We start from the raw sequence: 16,424 nt of genomic DNA, 5'->3' as shown, positions 1-16,424 counted from the left end.
GAGCTGGAGAAGCACAGAGAAAAAGTGGTGAAGTAGATGGTGATGTAGGAGGTCATGGTAGGTGTTAATTGTGCTGATTTTCTTTTATACAATATCATTAGATCAATGTGCTACTTTGAACTGTCCAAGCCATAACACCAGCTGTCTGCCAGAGTTTCATTGCAGATAAGTTATTTTTTTGGGCAGGTTATACTCACCACACCAACATGCCACTGACCTAGTTAGTGTTTTCCACAAATGCTGAGGAGATTTACAGAAGGCAGTGGCATCTTTGGAGTGCCTCCCCTTCTCTCCCATTTTCTGCTGTCTGGGTGTGTTGAGATATGGTGACTCAAGGGGCCTCCTAGCATGGCAGAGTTAATGCCTGCCCCATCCTGTGTAGGAGGTGGAGCCTGGGAAATATTATTACCTGTGAGGACCTGGTTCTCTTTGTCTGACCAGCACCATTATGTGTGATCTAAACCAGGTCCATTAAGGCCACTAGAGCCCAAGACACTAGGAGAGCTGTGAAGAGAATGGCAATTCCTTTTCTGGAGAATTTCAAAATTTGCTTGCAGTCTATTTCAGGTAAAAACCTACAAATCACAAAATTCTCTGGGAAAGAAAAAAGAAAAAATAATAATAAAAAAATTTTTTTGCATTAGTCAGAACATTTTGTCAGAACTTGTTACAGTGTCCCAGTCTAATACAGAATAATCTCTGTTGCAAATAAAATGCTGTTTCAAAAGGAAAAAAAAAAATTAAGTCAGTGTATGTCAACATGAGACATTTTGATGTTGCAATGTTTATTCTTCTTTTCCCGTTCTATATACATTTTCACTCAGATTGATAGAATTTGGTTGAATATTGCATTTTCAATAGAATTGCATTTTTTCCAATTGAAAACTCTCCACCAGGCTTTTCTGACCAGCTCGGTTTATCAGTTCTTCCCACAGCTTCCCAGCTATAGCCATAGCCCATAGCTTTTGTGGCAAACCAGAGGCTATTCTGCCTTGTTGATCTGGAAAAGCCTTCAGTGCCCATCAAGATTTAGTCAGAGAGAGAAACAATTCCAGGCCTAACCCCATGTTATTGTTGCTGCATTTTGTATGCAGGGCCAGGGCTTGGTTGGATCAGCACCAGAAATATGTAAGACCGCAATCCCCTTATTAACAACTCTGCTTCACACCACTGTCAGTCATACCAGATTACCAACAGCCCAGTCTCCCAGAGGGAGAGACCTTCATTTCTTCCCTCCAGTCCCACCACAGTGCTGTCTATCCTTCTGAATCTTTGGTGGAACCAGAACTTTACCACCTCCTGCAACAGACCATCTCCCTGGGAACAGCCTGATTCCTTTCAGCCTGTCTCCAACTCTTAGGAGACAGCAGCTAGTGGTCCTCAAAAGTTAGTTCTTAGGGCAAGGTGTTTCACAAAGCTCTTCAGGGCTTGTTGAATTGCAGTCTGGCTGCTTCTTTGGACTCCATATCATGCAGACATCTCCAACTGCAAGCTGTTGGCATGGAAGCTGGTACAGCTGAGTGGTTTTGTCTGGACAGCAGGAGGCCCATCCTCTGTCCTGAACAAAGAAAGGATATTCCTGGAGCACCTCCATACACACCTGGAGAGGAGGAGAATTGAGGCTGCATGTTATTATATAGGACAGCAATACTCGCTTCCAGGTTGCTCCTGCTCTCCCTCCAGTAGCACAGGTCCCTCCACTGTACCAGATGCTGTACAAATGCATAATGAGAGACAGGCCCTTTCCCAAATAACTTAGTATCTAGATAGACATGACAGGCAAGGGGCTGGGAGGGAAAGGCACACTGAAGGGGAGAGACTTGCCCAAAGGCATGCAGCAACTCCATGGCAGGGCAGAGAAGAGAACCCATACACCAGAGAACCCATTCAAGTGACATAGTCTGGTTGCCTAAACAGGCAAACTCATCAAAACAGGAAGAGCTTCCCCAGTAGGACTGACCAGCTGGTACAGGGGACACTTGTTTAAGGGACAGCCCTGTGCAGCTCCTGAGGACTCTTGAGTTTTGTTCACTAGTCTGTCCTAATGGTGCCCCTGGCATCAGTAAAATGATTTTGCACTTCAGAGGGCCTGGTTTTTAGAAAACACTTGGTTCTTGGTCCCAAGGAGGTTAGCAGAAACTTGGCGTTCACCACCTCTGAATTAAGCAGGCCTTTAGGTTCCATGACCAGCCACTAAGGTCCTGATATGGCTGCCCTTCTGTGAGGCATGCAGGCTAAAAGGAAGTGTTTTGCTCCTGGGAACCAAGCCTGTGGTGCTGTTGTTGGGGAACTTTAGCACTGACTCCTCTTTCCACCCCTCTTCTCAGCCATAACCCACTTCTGGCATCTCGTGTCAGACTGAGACTGAAAGCCTCACAGCACTGAGTCCACATTTTATTCTGTATTTGTACCGGGTTGAAGCCCTTGAGGTCTGACTGCACTACAGTAATAAATAACCTTTCTGTGCTGCCTTGAAACAATTTTCAGTTGCTAGGTGTCTTGGGTTCTCTGGGTATAAAAAGGAGCTAATAATGGAAAATAATAATGTCCATCTCTATAGACATGCAACTTTCACTAACAAGGTTTAGTAAAGCATTTTGATTTCCTGAGATGATACCAGTGATAAAAGTGTGAAGTGTTATTAATTAAGTTTCAGGTATTATCCAGGTTGTAGCTGTATTGATCTAGAGGCACAGACAATCAGGACTCATAGTAGAGATGATATCTTTTATTAGACCAGCAAGATTTTTGCAAATAAAGAATTTTTTTGGAAAAAGTCTTGTTGGTCTAGTACAGGGGTGGGCAAAATGCAGCCCACCAGGCCATTCTATCTGGCTCACGGGGCCCCTAAAAAAATTAGAAAATTAATATTTATCTGCCCCTGGCTGCCTATCATGCGGCCCTCAGTGGCTTGCCAAAACTCAGTAAGCAGTTCTCTGCCCAAAATAATTGCCTGTCCCTGGTCTAGTAAAAGATATCATCTTTACTATGAGTCCTGATTAATTATGTCTAGCATTCATAGGCCTGTTCAAGGGAGTGAAGAGTTGGAGGTTACCCTGGTTAAACTATGATATTCTCTCTGGTATGGGATGTATTGACATTTTCTCTCCCTCCCTAGCAGATGAGGACAGTGTGAAGGAACTCTAGTACACACCTTCATTTCCTGTTTCCTGAGGTAGACTTCTACTGAGGCAAACCCAGCATGATGACTCTTCTGTATCAGTCCCACCACGCAGGAGCTGAGCTGGAGCTCAGGGCTGGCCTCTGGACACTTCAGGAAGTCCTCCAGTTGTAAGTCTTCTACTCTCTTCTGCTCCCCGCTAGCTAGCACAGCGAGGGAGCCCCTTGTGAAGTGAGGCAGCATGAAAACAGTGCTTAGTGTAGGGAACAACATAGACCAGGCTTCTCTCTTGGAGGCAAGTTCACCATGACCCACCACAGAACTTTGGATTTGAGAAATGACTGCAGAGGCAAGGGGCTGTGAATAGACTAGTGCATAAGAAGATGGCATGGAAGACCCCACTAGTGGTGGAGAAAGGTGTATGGGGACTGAGGCAGGAGTTGGAGGAGAGTCATGAAAGCTTGCATCAAATGGTGGCTTTCTGTGGCTCTTCCTGGAAGGTAATTCAGAATGGTTAGAGCTACCAGAACCTGGAAGGACTGAGCTGGGGTGGAGATGACTTGTTGCTGCAAAGGCAAGCGGGGGTGGCCCATGAACATCTGGGGCTGCCATACTAGCTGACCACAGCATATTATTTTGGTTGGGGATGTGACTGGTATAGCCAAGCTGTTTTATACCTGCTTGCCAGGAGGGGGCAGCCAGTCCATAGTAAATGCATGCAGGTCCACTGGAGAAGTTTGGAGATGGGGCAGAGCTGGCTGCAGGTGGGTGGGAGCTGTGAGGTTCCTTTGTCTTTAGGTTTGCACAGGCTGTGGCTGAACTCTCCATGGAAGCTGTGGCAAAAGAGTCAGAGGGTTGTCTCGGAGGGTCCAGCCAGCCTCTAGCATCCTTCTGGGGACTCTTTTTGAGCCCTTCCATCTGTGTTCCAGTCTGAGGAGGATCTTTGCTAACAGAAGTCAGTGATCCAGCTGAGCCACTTGCAAGATGTGGGGCTTGGAGATGTAAGGGGCAGGATTGTGTACTTGTGAGACGATAAAACCAAGAGGCTTTCTTCATGTCTTCACCACTCCAGAGAGGGGCCAAGTTGGAGAATTTTCCTGGATGGGGGAGCCTGAAGTTGATCACAGGGGGAGCCATGGCTCCTGGAGGTGAGGACCACAGGCAGCACTGCTCTGCTCTGTGGGAAGCACTTGGGGTTGAGTTTAGGCTGTTTGTATCCCCTGCATCTGGATGGTGCCTATAGATGTGAGCAGACCCAGCTAGTTGCAACCCTGAAGGATGAGGGCAATTTATTCTCTCAGATGGGACCAAGCCAGGAAGATGTTTATGCAGCTGGGGATGGAGACATGGACTTTTAGTTCCCTTCTCCATGCTCCTGAGTGATCTGGCAATCTCCAGGTACTCGTTGGGTGGACAGGGCTGGAAGAAAGCACCAACTCTGGCTTCCATGAAATTGTGTGAGGCAGATTGTTCACCTTTGTCTGGCTCAGGGAAAACCTTTCCCTCCATAATCTCACGTTTCTTTGGTGGCAGGCTGAGCTGGCTGTGCAGGAGCCATTCTGTCCGTGTTCTGCTCCTGTTCCCTGAGCAGCTGGAAGCTGCAGACAACTCATGTTCCTGAAGCATCTTGTGTAGGTACAAGGAAGACTTCACCCCTCCAGCTCTGAAGACAAGAGCAGCTAGAGCAGGGCTGAGCACAGGATCGCATATGCAAAGAAACAGAACAGTTCCATGAGGCGGATGTGATATGTGACCACAGTCACGTATTGCTCCCGCAGCACTGCTGCTCTTGGTACCTATGCCAGAGTAGCTAAGCACCTCACAAGAGGTATGAACTTCTTCTCACAGCATCCCTATGAGACAAGGGCACACCACCCCCATTTCAGATGCAAAATTGAGGCACAGACAAATAACATGTGGTGCCCAAGGTGACACAGGAGGTCCGGTCAGAAGGAGACCTCTATTTCACCCCTGTTGGCTTAACCCATGTTTACTGGGCACTCTGTTTTAAATAACAGAATTTGTGGGAATGTAGTCAAAATCCCCAGCCCCACTCCCCTCACGCAGTCTGTCAATGTTTTCAAGAGTTCACAGAGATCTGAGTCTCTGAAATGCAGCCAAAGGCTTCCTTCAGACATATTAATACCATCAGATACTCATTCCCCAGCTGAGACTCATCTGTAACACTGACAGCCCTGTCCGAATGACCATGCCTGGCTGCATGAGTGACTGGTGCCTCCTGAATCTGGGGGGGCACCTGCAGAAGCCGCTGACGGTGGTGGCCCTGTTGGGGGGGCACCAGCCCTACCAACAGGATCAGTGTTGGCCATCAGTGGGGTCACCAGCCCCGTCACCCCCTACCAGTTGCCTATGCCTGGTTGCCAAGAGGGAACATCATCCTGCACAAGATCATGGATGAAATGGATGCCCAGATCCCCTCATCTTCTTCCCTTCATCTTGAACAAAACCTATCACCATGAACAGAGACTCTGAGGTAGGCTTAGGCTCAGGGTGGGACCTCTGCTGTGCTCTACTGGTTCTGGGATCCCCTCTGGGGTGTGAAGCCCTTCCCAGGGAGAGGTCTGTCCAACAATTGGTGAGGTTTTATTCACCAAAGTGCCCCCGGGGGTTACAAGAAATAATGGCCACAAGCTAGCAAAGAGCAGATTTAGACTGGACATTAGGACGAACTTCTTCACAGTTAGAGTGGCCAAGGTCTGGAACGGGCTCCCAAGGGAGGTGATGCTCTCCCCTACCCTGGGGGTCTTCAAGAGGAGGTTAGATAAGCATCTAGCTGGGGTCATCTAGACCCAGCACTCTTTCCTGCCTATGCAGGGGGTCGGATTCAATGATCTATTGAGGTCCCTTCCGACCCTAGCATCTATGAATCTATGAATCTATGAACAGGGCATTTACAGGGGGGGATGCTACTCCCTTTCATCTGGTCAGAACTCATCAGCTGAACCAAATTAGTGCTCAGATCAGAGTAGAAACCCCAGACAGCTAAGATCAGTGCCCAAGGAGGCAGTGCAGCCACCGCAGGAGCTATCTCCAAGCCTGGCTTTTCTCCTCCCTGGCATCTGCTGCCCTTAAACCTCATCCCCAGAGCTTTCTCCTCTAAACCTTACCTTAAAATTTTCCCCTGAGCATCCAGTGTACCCCTCTGCCCTACTGGGTCTCCCTGCGCTGGGCTCCTGAATTATGTTACCCATTCCTGAGGACATCTGCTCTGCCCCAGGAGAACAGAGGGCTCTGAGTCCTACAGAGGTAGACATGTTCCCCGCAGGTCTTACTGCCAGCCCTGGCCTCCCTCCCACCTACTGTCCCTGAGATTCCTCAGGCCCCTCTCAGAAATGGCAGTGGACTTTTTCTGCTGCCCAGGGCAGGCAGTGGGCAAGCAAGCGCCTTACCTGTGTTGTGGATCTCCAGCTGGAAAGGACCTGTAACAGGCTAGGCAGTTAGGAGCTTGTCCTGTCTGTCTGTGTCAAAGGCACTGAAGCACTGATGAATAAGGTCACCCAGCTGCTCTGTGTGGGAGGCTTCCTCACATATACACATACTGCCTCCAGTGTCAGCCCAGGGACTTACTTTGAAGCAGCCAAACTAAGGGATTTGGGACCCCTTCTAAATACATGCTGGAGAGCTCTGCCACTAGGAAACATGAGCCCTTTCTCTGCGGGAGGAAGAGAGGGCAAGTGATGGCATTGGGATGGGGGTGGCTCAGGAAGCAGCCTATAGCACACAGGGTTTTCTGTGCCTTCTACAGAGCTTTACAAGGTGACCCCAGCTGCCAGCCTTGGTAATATGGAGGAGGGGAGAGCTGGTTTAGGGCCACCACAGATCCCAGCAGCACCTGCAAACAGCTCCATTTGAGCAAGGCAGGTGAAAACCTTGGCTCCTGCACATTGCTTTTGGGCAAAGTTTGGGTGCCCTTGCTGTGGGCCATGTTCACCATTGGTGTAACCCCAGTGAAATCCGGGGGTGGGAAAGCTTCTTGCATCTGGCTCTGCTCTCCCAGCACAGAGGTAGGTGGAGAAGCAGAGCTGAAACGGCCTCCATCAGCATCTGACATTTCACATGTTGCTCTTTGTCTCTTGTGATGTGGCTAAGACTGACCAAGCACTAGCACAGTCTCCAGCTCAGTGTGGCGCAGGTCTCAGTCATCTCAGAACTGAGCGCTGGGAACGGGGTGGGGAACCCCACTGAGTCAGTCAGTGAGGCAAGATGGTCGTTCAGGCTTGGGGACAGACCACGCTGTGTGGAAAATGTGGAAGATTGTGACCAAGTCTGTGGCTTGACCAGGTTAATAGGTGTCTCTAGATCAATTAGACCAAGGCCTTATCAGCTCATCTCCTGCCTCTGCACATGGGACCAGCTGTGCAGTGTGGTGCCTCAGGGTCAGGAAGGGGATTTCCAATCAGTTGTGTGTGAAGCAGGTGGGTTGATTGTGGCTGTGCCTTAGTTCCTATCTGCTTTTCAGTGCTCTCCTCATGCTGCTGTCAAGAACAGTAGATGGCTAGAAGTGGGTCCCTTGATGTTGGTCTAATCACTAAGGAAAGGATGCTCACAGATGCTTTCTCACATGGCGCAGGTGGAAAGGCACCTCTGGATTCTTTAAGAACTCTCCTTGTCACTGAGCCCCTCTATCTTTCAGTACCTGTGCTAGGAACAGCTTGCTCTTCCTTCCCCCAGCTACTGTTGAGAGCAGCAGAAAAATGCCCCCAGAAGATCCCAAGTGGCTTTTCGTAAGACCTTGGAGGGTTTCCCTGAGGAGCTGGAGCCTGTGGGCTGCCATGCAGAGATCCACTGCTGGCAACTATGAGCTTTGTGCTTCGTTTTAACGAGGCAGATTTCACAACTAGACAAAGCAGCAGCTCTGCTTTGATGTTAAGAGGCTGTCTCCTCTTCCACCCCCAAGCCTGAAACTAGGCTGCTGTACAAGTCTTTTTGTGCCTCTGTGATGAATCAAGTGCTTGGTAACATCAAAGGGAGGAGGCAGGGAAAGTCAGAAAAAAGCAAGAGATTCAGACAAGGAGGTGACAGTAGGAGCTGCAAATAACACACATGCTGAGTGCATGCACACACGTTCTGGTGTGTACACATGCATGCACATACACATAATGCTTCAAATCCAGCAGCATTACACACATGCCTGCAATAATAGGCTACCCATGTGCAGGTGCCTTAAGACCCAGCTGCACTGCTAGAGACACACACCTGCATTAAATACATGCAACAGACCAAATCACACTGGCACCCCCAACACATCCTGGGGTGACACCCGTGTCATGGGGTGCCAGAGGTGTGCCAACACCTACATGTAATTTCCAAGATAAACCTGGAGGTTTCAAATAGGAAACCATAGTGTCAAAAATATTCTGACCTGCTGTGGTTTTGCTGAGTTCTTTGCAACAGAAGAATTGTATTGTTATTTTTCCATAGTCCAAAAACAAGGGAAAGCTAAGAGCTGGCATTTTCCCAGGGGTGCCTTGAGTCTAACCAGGGGTGTCTTGAGTCTAAAAGGTTGAGAACCACCATCCTAGATAAACTGTCCAGAACGTTATACCAGGATAGGCTGGGGAAGTATCAGTCTTACCAGTGTTTATTCCCCATGTCATCCAAAGATTAAGGGATAAATTAAGTCTTACTTTGACCTGCATTTCTGAGCAAAAACCCAGTTCTCCCCTCTGTGTTAGACCCTACCATACTGCCTGTAGGTACTTCAGCTCCCATCTAGAACTGCAGAAGGAATTCAGAGACATTCTTCTGTCAAACCTTGTGTACTCCAGTTCTGTGACCACCACCTGACTAGGATTCTTCATTGCAATCTTTGGAGCCATGGCTCAAGAGCAGGCATGGATCCCTGTCTCCAAGGCATTCCCCAGAGCTCAGCATTTGCCCCTTCATAGTCTCTTTGCATGAGGAGTCATGAGAATCATGGAGCTGCTAGGAGCTCTGTGAAAATAGCTTGTTTATGCTCATTATTCATTATTTGTATAGACTTTTCACTCCTATTGTTTGTTTCATTGTGGATTACGTGGACAGAGCTATTTTCATTTTGTGAATGTGGAACCTGAGGCATAAAGAGATACATTGACCATTCCTAAGGTCCCACAGTGAGGTGGTTTCAACCTTGGATTGGGACATCCAAGGCTCTGAGCCCTGGCCATGCTGATTTGCTCTCTCCAATTGTGATCTGTCCCATCTGAAGGAAGGAGACAACCTCACTCCTGAAACAACAGCCTTCACTTTTCTCTTCCCCCTGGGTGCACTGCCCCCAATTTGTATGCCTCACCTTGCGCCTCTCATTACTGACACCTGGTTTCTTGTGTCACAGACAAATGAGGTCACAGCCTCTGTCTGGATTGATATTACCCCAATGACTCCCAGACCTGGGAGGACCAGTGGCATCTCAGACCCCAGGGGAGGAGCAGCTAGTTTTTGGACTGCTGGTCTATCACAGAAGCTCTCATTTAAAGTTCTATGCTACCTTCTTGGAGTGATAATGAAGGCCCCTGGGAAAGGGAAAGCTCCTATGCAGCAGGTATAAATCCTTTAGAGACTGTAGAGATCCTCCTTCTCTGAGCATCCCTGGGACTGGGGTGGAGGATGAAACTTGAGCATTTACCCTTGGACTGAAATGATAAGGCCTTTTGGGTGAGGACCTTATTTCCTGGGTGCTGTATAATCCTGATCTCCACTAAGGGACTAAACCACTATTATAATGAAGAACTCATGGAGTGAGACAGTCCCTAGCTGCAGGGTGGAGATATCTCAGGTGATGCTGTGTGTGCACCAGGCCTGGCCATCATAGCTTGTTCAATGTGGCAGTACCTTGTAGATTCCAAGTAGTTGGAGGAAAATGATCTATTAGGTCCATGTAGTTTAAGACCGCTTCCTCGTGGGAAGATGCAGAATTGAACCCTGCCATGTATTCACCAGTGCTTTGTTCCTTTTGGTGTTAAATCATAGATTCAGGGGGTTGGAAGGGACTCCCAGGGCCATCTAGTCCAGTTGTTTTCAACCTTTTTTCATTTGCGGACCCCTAAAAAATTTTGAGTGGAGGTGCAGACCTGTTTGGAAATTTCAAATGTAGGTGTGGACCCCTTTGAATTGAAAGTGTGGGTATTTACATACTTTTGATTGATCCTGGTCATCCTTCACAGACCCCTTAGACACAGTCTGTGGACGCCCAGGGGTCTGTGGACCACAAGTTGAAAACCATTGGTTTAGTCTAATGCCCTGCCCGGATGCAGGATTCTCTATTATTAAACTATCCCAGACACCTACCTCTCCAGCATCTTCTGGAAAACCGCCAGTGAAAGAGATTCCTTAGCTTCCCTAGGTAGCTTGCTTTGTTGTTCTTACCATTAGGAAGTTTTCCCTGAGACTGAATCTAACCTATTACCTCAGCTCTGTTCCATCATTTCCTTTCACAGATTGATGATGCTGAGGCAGGATCTTCCAGATTATGGCTACCTCATTCCAGTACTACTGAGACTGGAGCAAGTCAGTTGAGCAATAAGGTGCAAAAGAAGAACCGTCTAAAGAAAGTAAGCAACCTTGCATGGGCCAGCCCCTCTGTTATCTCCCAATGGGGCAGCAGAGAGGATGGCTTTGTGGGGTGTGTGCATGACAAACTCCTTGTTCCTAGCCTCTAGCAAGCTGAGCTGTAGTGAATGGACACCAACTGGTTGTGGGGTGCTGATTATCTCTAATTCCTCTAGGTTACTTGCTGGAGTTGAGAGGGTGGGTAAAAGTTTGTATGTGTGTATCCCAGTGTTCCTTCTCTCATGAGTCAGAGGGTTGCTGAGCCAGAAAGGCTGAATGAATGGATGTCTGTAGCCTGCACCTTGTGCTTCCTCCTCAGTCAGGGATAACCTCATTGGGTCAATATGTGCCATCACCCTCATCATATAATTCAGCCTTCCATTCCAATGGTCTCTGTCCCGACAGATACTCAAGAAGCTGTCACTGCTCAAGTTGATAAAGCAGGCTGATCGCAGGATCCTCCGGCTACGTGTATTGGCCAGCAGGTGCTGGAAGTTACTGACATTCAAGAAACCTGCCAGCCTTGCTCCTGGCCCTGCTGGGTGAGTCACTTGCCTACAGAATCCCTGACCTTGTCGAACCTTTGAAGGTGAAGAGAGGTGTTTATGAGCATGTGTCTGACTGCGAGGGTGCACGAACCTGGATGAGGCTGTAGGGTGTGAGGCCTGAATGGGATTGTGTATCTCTGTTGGCTGGGTCAGGGAGTGTCCTCAGGTGCAGGAGAGAAGTGGGGTACCTGAAAGGTAGGGTAGGAGAGGAGAGAAGTGGGGTAGTTAGCCAGTGAAGGAACTCACTAAGAATGTCCTGTGCCACCTGCCAGACGCAATGCCTCAGGGTTGCCCAGTCTGTCTCATGCTTCCAAACACCTATGAAAAAAAAAAGAGTTAAAAATGATGTCATACCCAGATTTCCCAGCAGAAAAGTTCATGCCAAAGGGGTGAAGGGAGGAACTAGTGGAGTCACAGCCTGGTGGACTTTATAGCAAACAAGGTTGCTTGGGACAGTGTTGTGTCATGTTGTGAAGCAGAAGCCTGCTGAGCTGTTTGGAGACGTTAGTGCGACATACACTTTGCACATGTAGAGTCTGAAGAGGCAAGATGTGGGGAAGCTGTGGAGACAGGAGACTTCAGTTGTGCACACAGCAGGTGGCTGGGAGGCAGGCTGGCCTGAGCCCTGCTCTCGGCTCTGCTACTGACTCATTGTGTGGCCATGGGCAAATCACTTCTCCCCTCTTCCTCAGCACCATTGTCTGTAAAACCAGGATAGCACTTGCTTGTTTTCCGAGCTGTTTGAGGGTGATGAAGTAATGTGTGTGTGGTGTTCTGGAGACAAAACAGGGTGAAAATGTCATGTATTAGCAGCAATAGCAACTTGTGGGCTTAGATCCAGCCTGTATCAGAGAAGGATCCAGACCATTGACTTCCTTGTTCCCCCAGGGACAGTTATTACTAGGAATTCCTACCACCCCAATTCTATATGGGCTCTCAGCACCTATGAGGCAACATCCCAGGCTGGCCAGGCCTCTTCCTAGCCACCCAGCAGGACCAGCTCTTCCTCTGTTTGTGGAGGCTTCATTGAAGCCCTTGGGGCACTCCTTCCCTTAGCCCTTCCATGTTTCCTTGTGGCATCTCTGCCTCCTGTGCACAGGGGCTGGGTTCCTTACTGCCATTCCAGGGAGCTGTGGTCCTAGTCATGTGCCTCTAGGAAGCTCTAGGGGTTAGAAGGGCCACGTGCTACCGGCTCTTCTGGATTCTGTTTGTGCTTAAAGCACTCTGGGGGAGAAAAATAATGACTTTTGGACTTTGGCTTAGGACAAGAATGTCCCCTATGGAGCCAAAGAAGCCTGGAGTGGATGCAGATACTAGTCCTGTTGTCAACACCACCACAGAGACTGATTCTGACATTACAGATGTGAGACCTACCACTCACCCCAATGTAGAGACTGCTCCTATCGTTGAGGATGCTGACCCTGTTACCATTGCTGGGGATGACATGGAGATAGATGCTGATATTGTGGATGCTAGACCTGCCTCTGAGGATGATATGATGACTGATGCTAACTTGGTGCTGTGTAACCCAGAGCCGCCCCTGGAGGTCCAGCCTGAGATTCAGGAGTGGAGGGCCTGTTTTGAAGGCCTGCCCCAGCGGCTCCATGTCCCTGCCCCCAAGGTGCTCTGCAGACCAGCTGTCCAGCGATGGATCAAACCGTGCTGTACTCGGTCCTGTGGCCAGACACTGGAGCACCCACCAACTGTCTGGTACCGGGAGTAACAAAACCTACTTCTGTAAGCTGTTAGTTCCACTCCCCCTGGGGCTGCCTAACTGGGATCCGTCTAGAACATGAAGCCTCAGCAGCTTCCTGTCCTTGGGTGTAGTAGGATCCTTCCAGATCCTGTCAGTGGCCAGAGGGAGTCCCTGCTGAGGCCTTTGAGGTGCTTCCCATCCACGATGATGACTCTGGCCCAGTCCTAGCTTTTTCTGGCCCCTGGGAGCAAGGGTTTGAGGGATTCTTGGCATTGGATTCTCTATATACCACCACAACCCACCACAGAAGTTCTTATGCAATGCTTATGGTATATACCCATGTTCGTATACATTCAAAGGATCTGAGTGCCTGATGTTTTCACCCCCCCCGGCCAAGATTTCAGTGGGAGCAGAGCTAGCGTGCCCAATATCATCAAGGCCCCTCAGCCACTGTTCATGCTTTTCTTCCCTTTCTTAGTATGATGCTCTAGTCCCAGCTCTGCAGTACAGAGGGGCTGGGCCACCCAGGGTTAATCCAGTACAGCAGATACCCAAAGTGGCAGGATTTATGGTGTCTTCTTTTATCCTTTGCTAAGAATGCCCAGGCACTGCTGTGCCTGACTGGGTCACTAGCGGATCCTGTTCTTAATGGGGACTGTAATAATTACTGAGGACCCTAATCACATAACAGATTTTTAGCCTGGAGAATCCAGCTCGCTGCACTTGTTTCAAGAGTACATTTGTTTTTCCTTCCAGGTCCTTCCGAGCTGGGTGGAAACTGAGTTGAGCAATTGAAAGAGAGAGCTGCTGAGCGATACACTGAGCCATAATTCTATAAATAAAGGAAATAACTTGCATCCTTCAGACACAAAACGTGTCTCTGGTCTGAAGTCTGAGCACAGGCAGGTGTGCAGGGATACTTGGCATAGTGAGAAGGAATTGGACTGTGCCTCTTCTCTAGTCACTTACAATTCTAGGACAGGCCCAGTTCTTCCCTGCTGTGTCTCTGCTAGAGACACTGGCAGTATCCAAGGGAGATTTATGAGTTCATTATGCTAAATTTATATTATATCAAATGGGAATCAGAAAGTTTTCTTGCCAGTAAATTCTCAACGGATCCTTTTAAATCTGGCATCCTGAGCTGAAGTTGTTAGGATCTCCATACCTGTGGTGAGGAGTTTATTCTTGGGACAGTTCTCCATGTGAAAGCTCTTGTTATCTCAAGCCTGTGGCTCCTCTATATGTTCCCGTACCCTTTCCCCATTTCCTGGGGCCCTTGATACCAGTCAGAGTCACTGTTAATGTGTGACAGGTGTAATATGATGTCACTAGGCTGAACTGTGACACTCCCAGGCCCATGAACTGATGTCATTGGTTAGAGGGAGCCCATCTGAGCAAAGGTTGGTTTCTGCTCCCACCCTCACCAATGTAAATGAGAAGTGTCCTTCAGCACCAGTGGAACAGCCCACACAGCAGTTGAATCTCTCTTCTGTGAGTGGTCCCATTGCCTGCAGGGAAGTCGCTGGAATGACTCGCTATATGTATAAAGTTAAACTCTTGTATAAGACTTTCCAAGACTGAACCCTAATGCTGAAAACCTGTAGACAAAACAATCTCACAGGCCTTGAGAGATCTCAGGGAGGAAATAAATGACTGAATTATGGAATTTTTAAGCATTGTTTCCATTGACTTAAGGCAACCTCTAATTGCTCTAAGAAACATGGGATACTGCAAAACCATTCCTAACAAACCCTTTGTTATTGTAGGGTTGCTCATGAACTTTTAGTCTGTGCAGATCTATTGGGGTTTTCTTTATAATTTTGTGTGTGCTGTGGTTGTGGCTGGGGATCCTGATTTTGGATCCAGGCTCTGTTGGGCTTTGCTTTGTAGAAACACAGAACAGAGGGCTGCCCCAGAGAGCTTAAAATCAACTCTGAAACAGGAGACAATGGGTGGATACAGTGAATAGACCTGCTACCTCCTCAGTGGTGGAGGCACTGTGACAGAGGTGTGTTACTCTAGACTGCTTATGACTGTTCTTATGTTGCACAACTAAAACAAGCAGACTAACAGAAGCTTGTAAAGCAGTGATTATACCTGCAGTCTGCATCAGAAAGGAGACTCATGAGCTGAAAGGGCTCATCTCTTTCCCCATTAAGGATATGGGAAAGGCCGGTAGGTGGCACTCCAGAGTTATGTTATAACTCAGTTCTGCTGAAAGACTTGGCCACTGGCCCAGTGTTCCAGCCACAGGGGAAAAGGCCAGCTCCTGTTCATCCTGCGGTTGCCACTGACTCACTGGGATCAACCACTGTGTTTGGTCCCTGCCATTCATTTGTCCTTCTGGACCTAGCCGACAGCTGCCAGCCCGCCTGGTTTTCCTGTTAAGTCTGACCGGTTGAGGTGGGCGGACGTCCTTGAACTCAATGGACTTTGGATTGGGCCCTTGGCCAGCCTCCAGGCTTCCCTCTTGATGCCACCATTCTTGATACCCCCGATATCTCCCTTTCCCGCCCTGGAGTTTGTCCTTTATGCGTGCCATGCTTATTCAGCAACCCTCAGAGAAGTTCCTGCCCTGCCTCTTCTGAGGACTTGCTGGAAAGCCCATTTCTATAGAACACCTCCCAGCTGAGCTCAGTCTCAATCTGGGGTGCTCAACTCAGGGCTGCAAGCCAGATCTGGCCCCCAGAACTGTGTCATCTGGCCTGCCAGGCTTCCCTCAGGTCTAAAAATGTGGTGGTGGGGGAGCCAGTGGCACTATTCCTCCGCTGCTGAATTTCCAAACCTCTAGGGAGCCCCCTGGGCTGGATAGTGCGGCCCTGCACACTAGATTGGGTGCATGGGGTAGGGCCCAATCCCACTATGCAAGGCTGGAAGGTGGTGGTGTGGGGCCAACCCTGGGGTATGGGGCCTGATGCTGGTATGCGGGGGAGGCATGAGGCCACATGCTAGCATACGATAGTAGTGTGGGGCCTCAAGGACTTGATATCAGCACGAGGGCCCAGGTGGGAGCAGCAGGGAACCAGGGAGTACCTGGGGCCCAGCCAAAGCCACACTGGGCCCAAACTAATCATCTGGCCCCCAGGGCTAAAAGATTGAGCACCACTGAACTAGAGAGCTCAACCCTGGTTGTGGGTTACCCATTCCCAGCCCCTTGGGGTTGTGTGAAGCTGCTTGTTGCTTGAAATTGTCTGGCCACCCTTCTACATGAATAAGACCCAGTTGATGGGATATCTGCAAACTAGTCACTTCCAAAATGGCTTCAGTCACTTGTGCTATGCAATTAAATGTTTGCTTTCCTGAGTCACAGGATGTGCCTGTCATCTGAGGAGTTGAATGCAATTTTTATATACAACAGGTGGGAGGGCAGTGAGCTTAAAGATGGAGAAACAAGCAAGTCACCTTCCCACATCCCATGAACCTTCTGGCTAAACCTTTCCCCCTTGGGAATCAAGGGTTTCATGTTCCATAAGCACCTGTGGACTAGTAATAACTGGAACAACAAGAG

At 48.9% G+C, this 16,424-nt stretch overlaps 1 protein-coding gene across 2 annotated transcripts; it reads left to right on the top strand.

Moving 5' to 3' along the window:
• The first annotated feature begins 5,464 nt into the window (after nucleotides 1–5,464).
• TP53TG5 (TP53 target 5) lies at nucleotides 5,465–14,582 on the top strand. Of its 2 annotated transcripts, XM_059733192.1 has the most exons (5): nucleotides 5,465–9,665; nucleotides 10,561–10,674; nucleotides 11,078–11,214; nucleotides 12,484–12,957; nucleotides 13,673–14,582. In XM_059733192.1, exons 1-4 carry the CDS (start codon nucleotides 9,408–9,410, stop codon nucleotides 12,941–12,943), a joined length of 969 nt encoding a protein of 322 aa, XP_059589175.1. In that variant the 5' UTR covers nucleotides 5,465–9,407; the 3' UTR covers nucleotides 12,944–12,957; nucleotides 13,673–14,582. The 2 variants fall into 2 exon arrangements, with proteins under 2 accessions (XP_059589175.1, XP_019340142.2); XM_019484597.2 differs by having other exon boundaries at nucleotides 12,484–14,582.
• The last annotated feature ends 1,842 nt before the right edge of the window (nucleotides 14,583–16,424 follow it).

Source organism: Alligator mississippiensis, chromosome 9, assembly GCF_030867095.1.
Source record: "Alligator mississippiensis isolate rAllMis1 chromosome 9, rAllMis1, whole genome shotgun sequence".
NCBI classification, from domain to species: Eukaryota; Metazoa; Chordata; order Crocodylia; family Alligatoridae; genus Alligator; species Alligator mississippiensis.
Note: the sequence above shows the minus strand (reverse complement) of the source record. Positions and strands in the feature narration are given on the sequence as shown.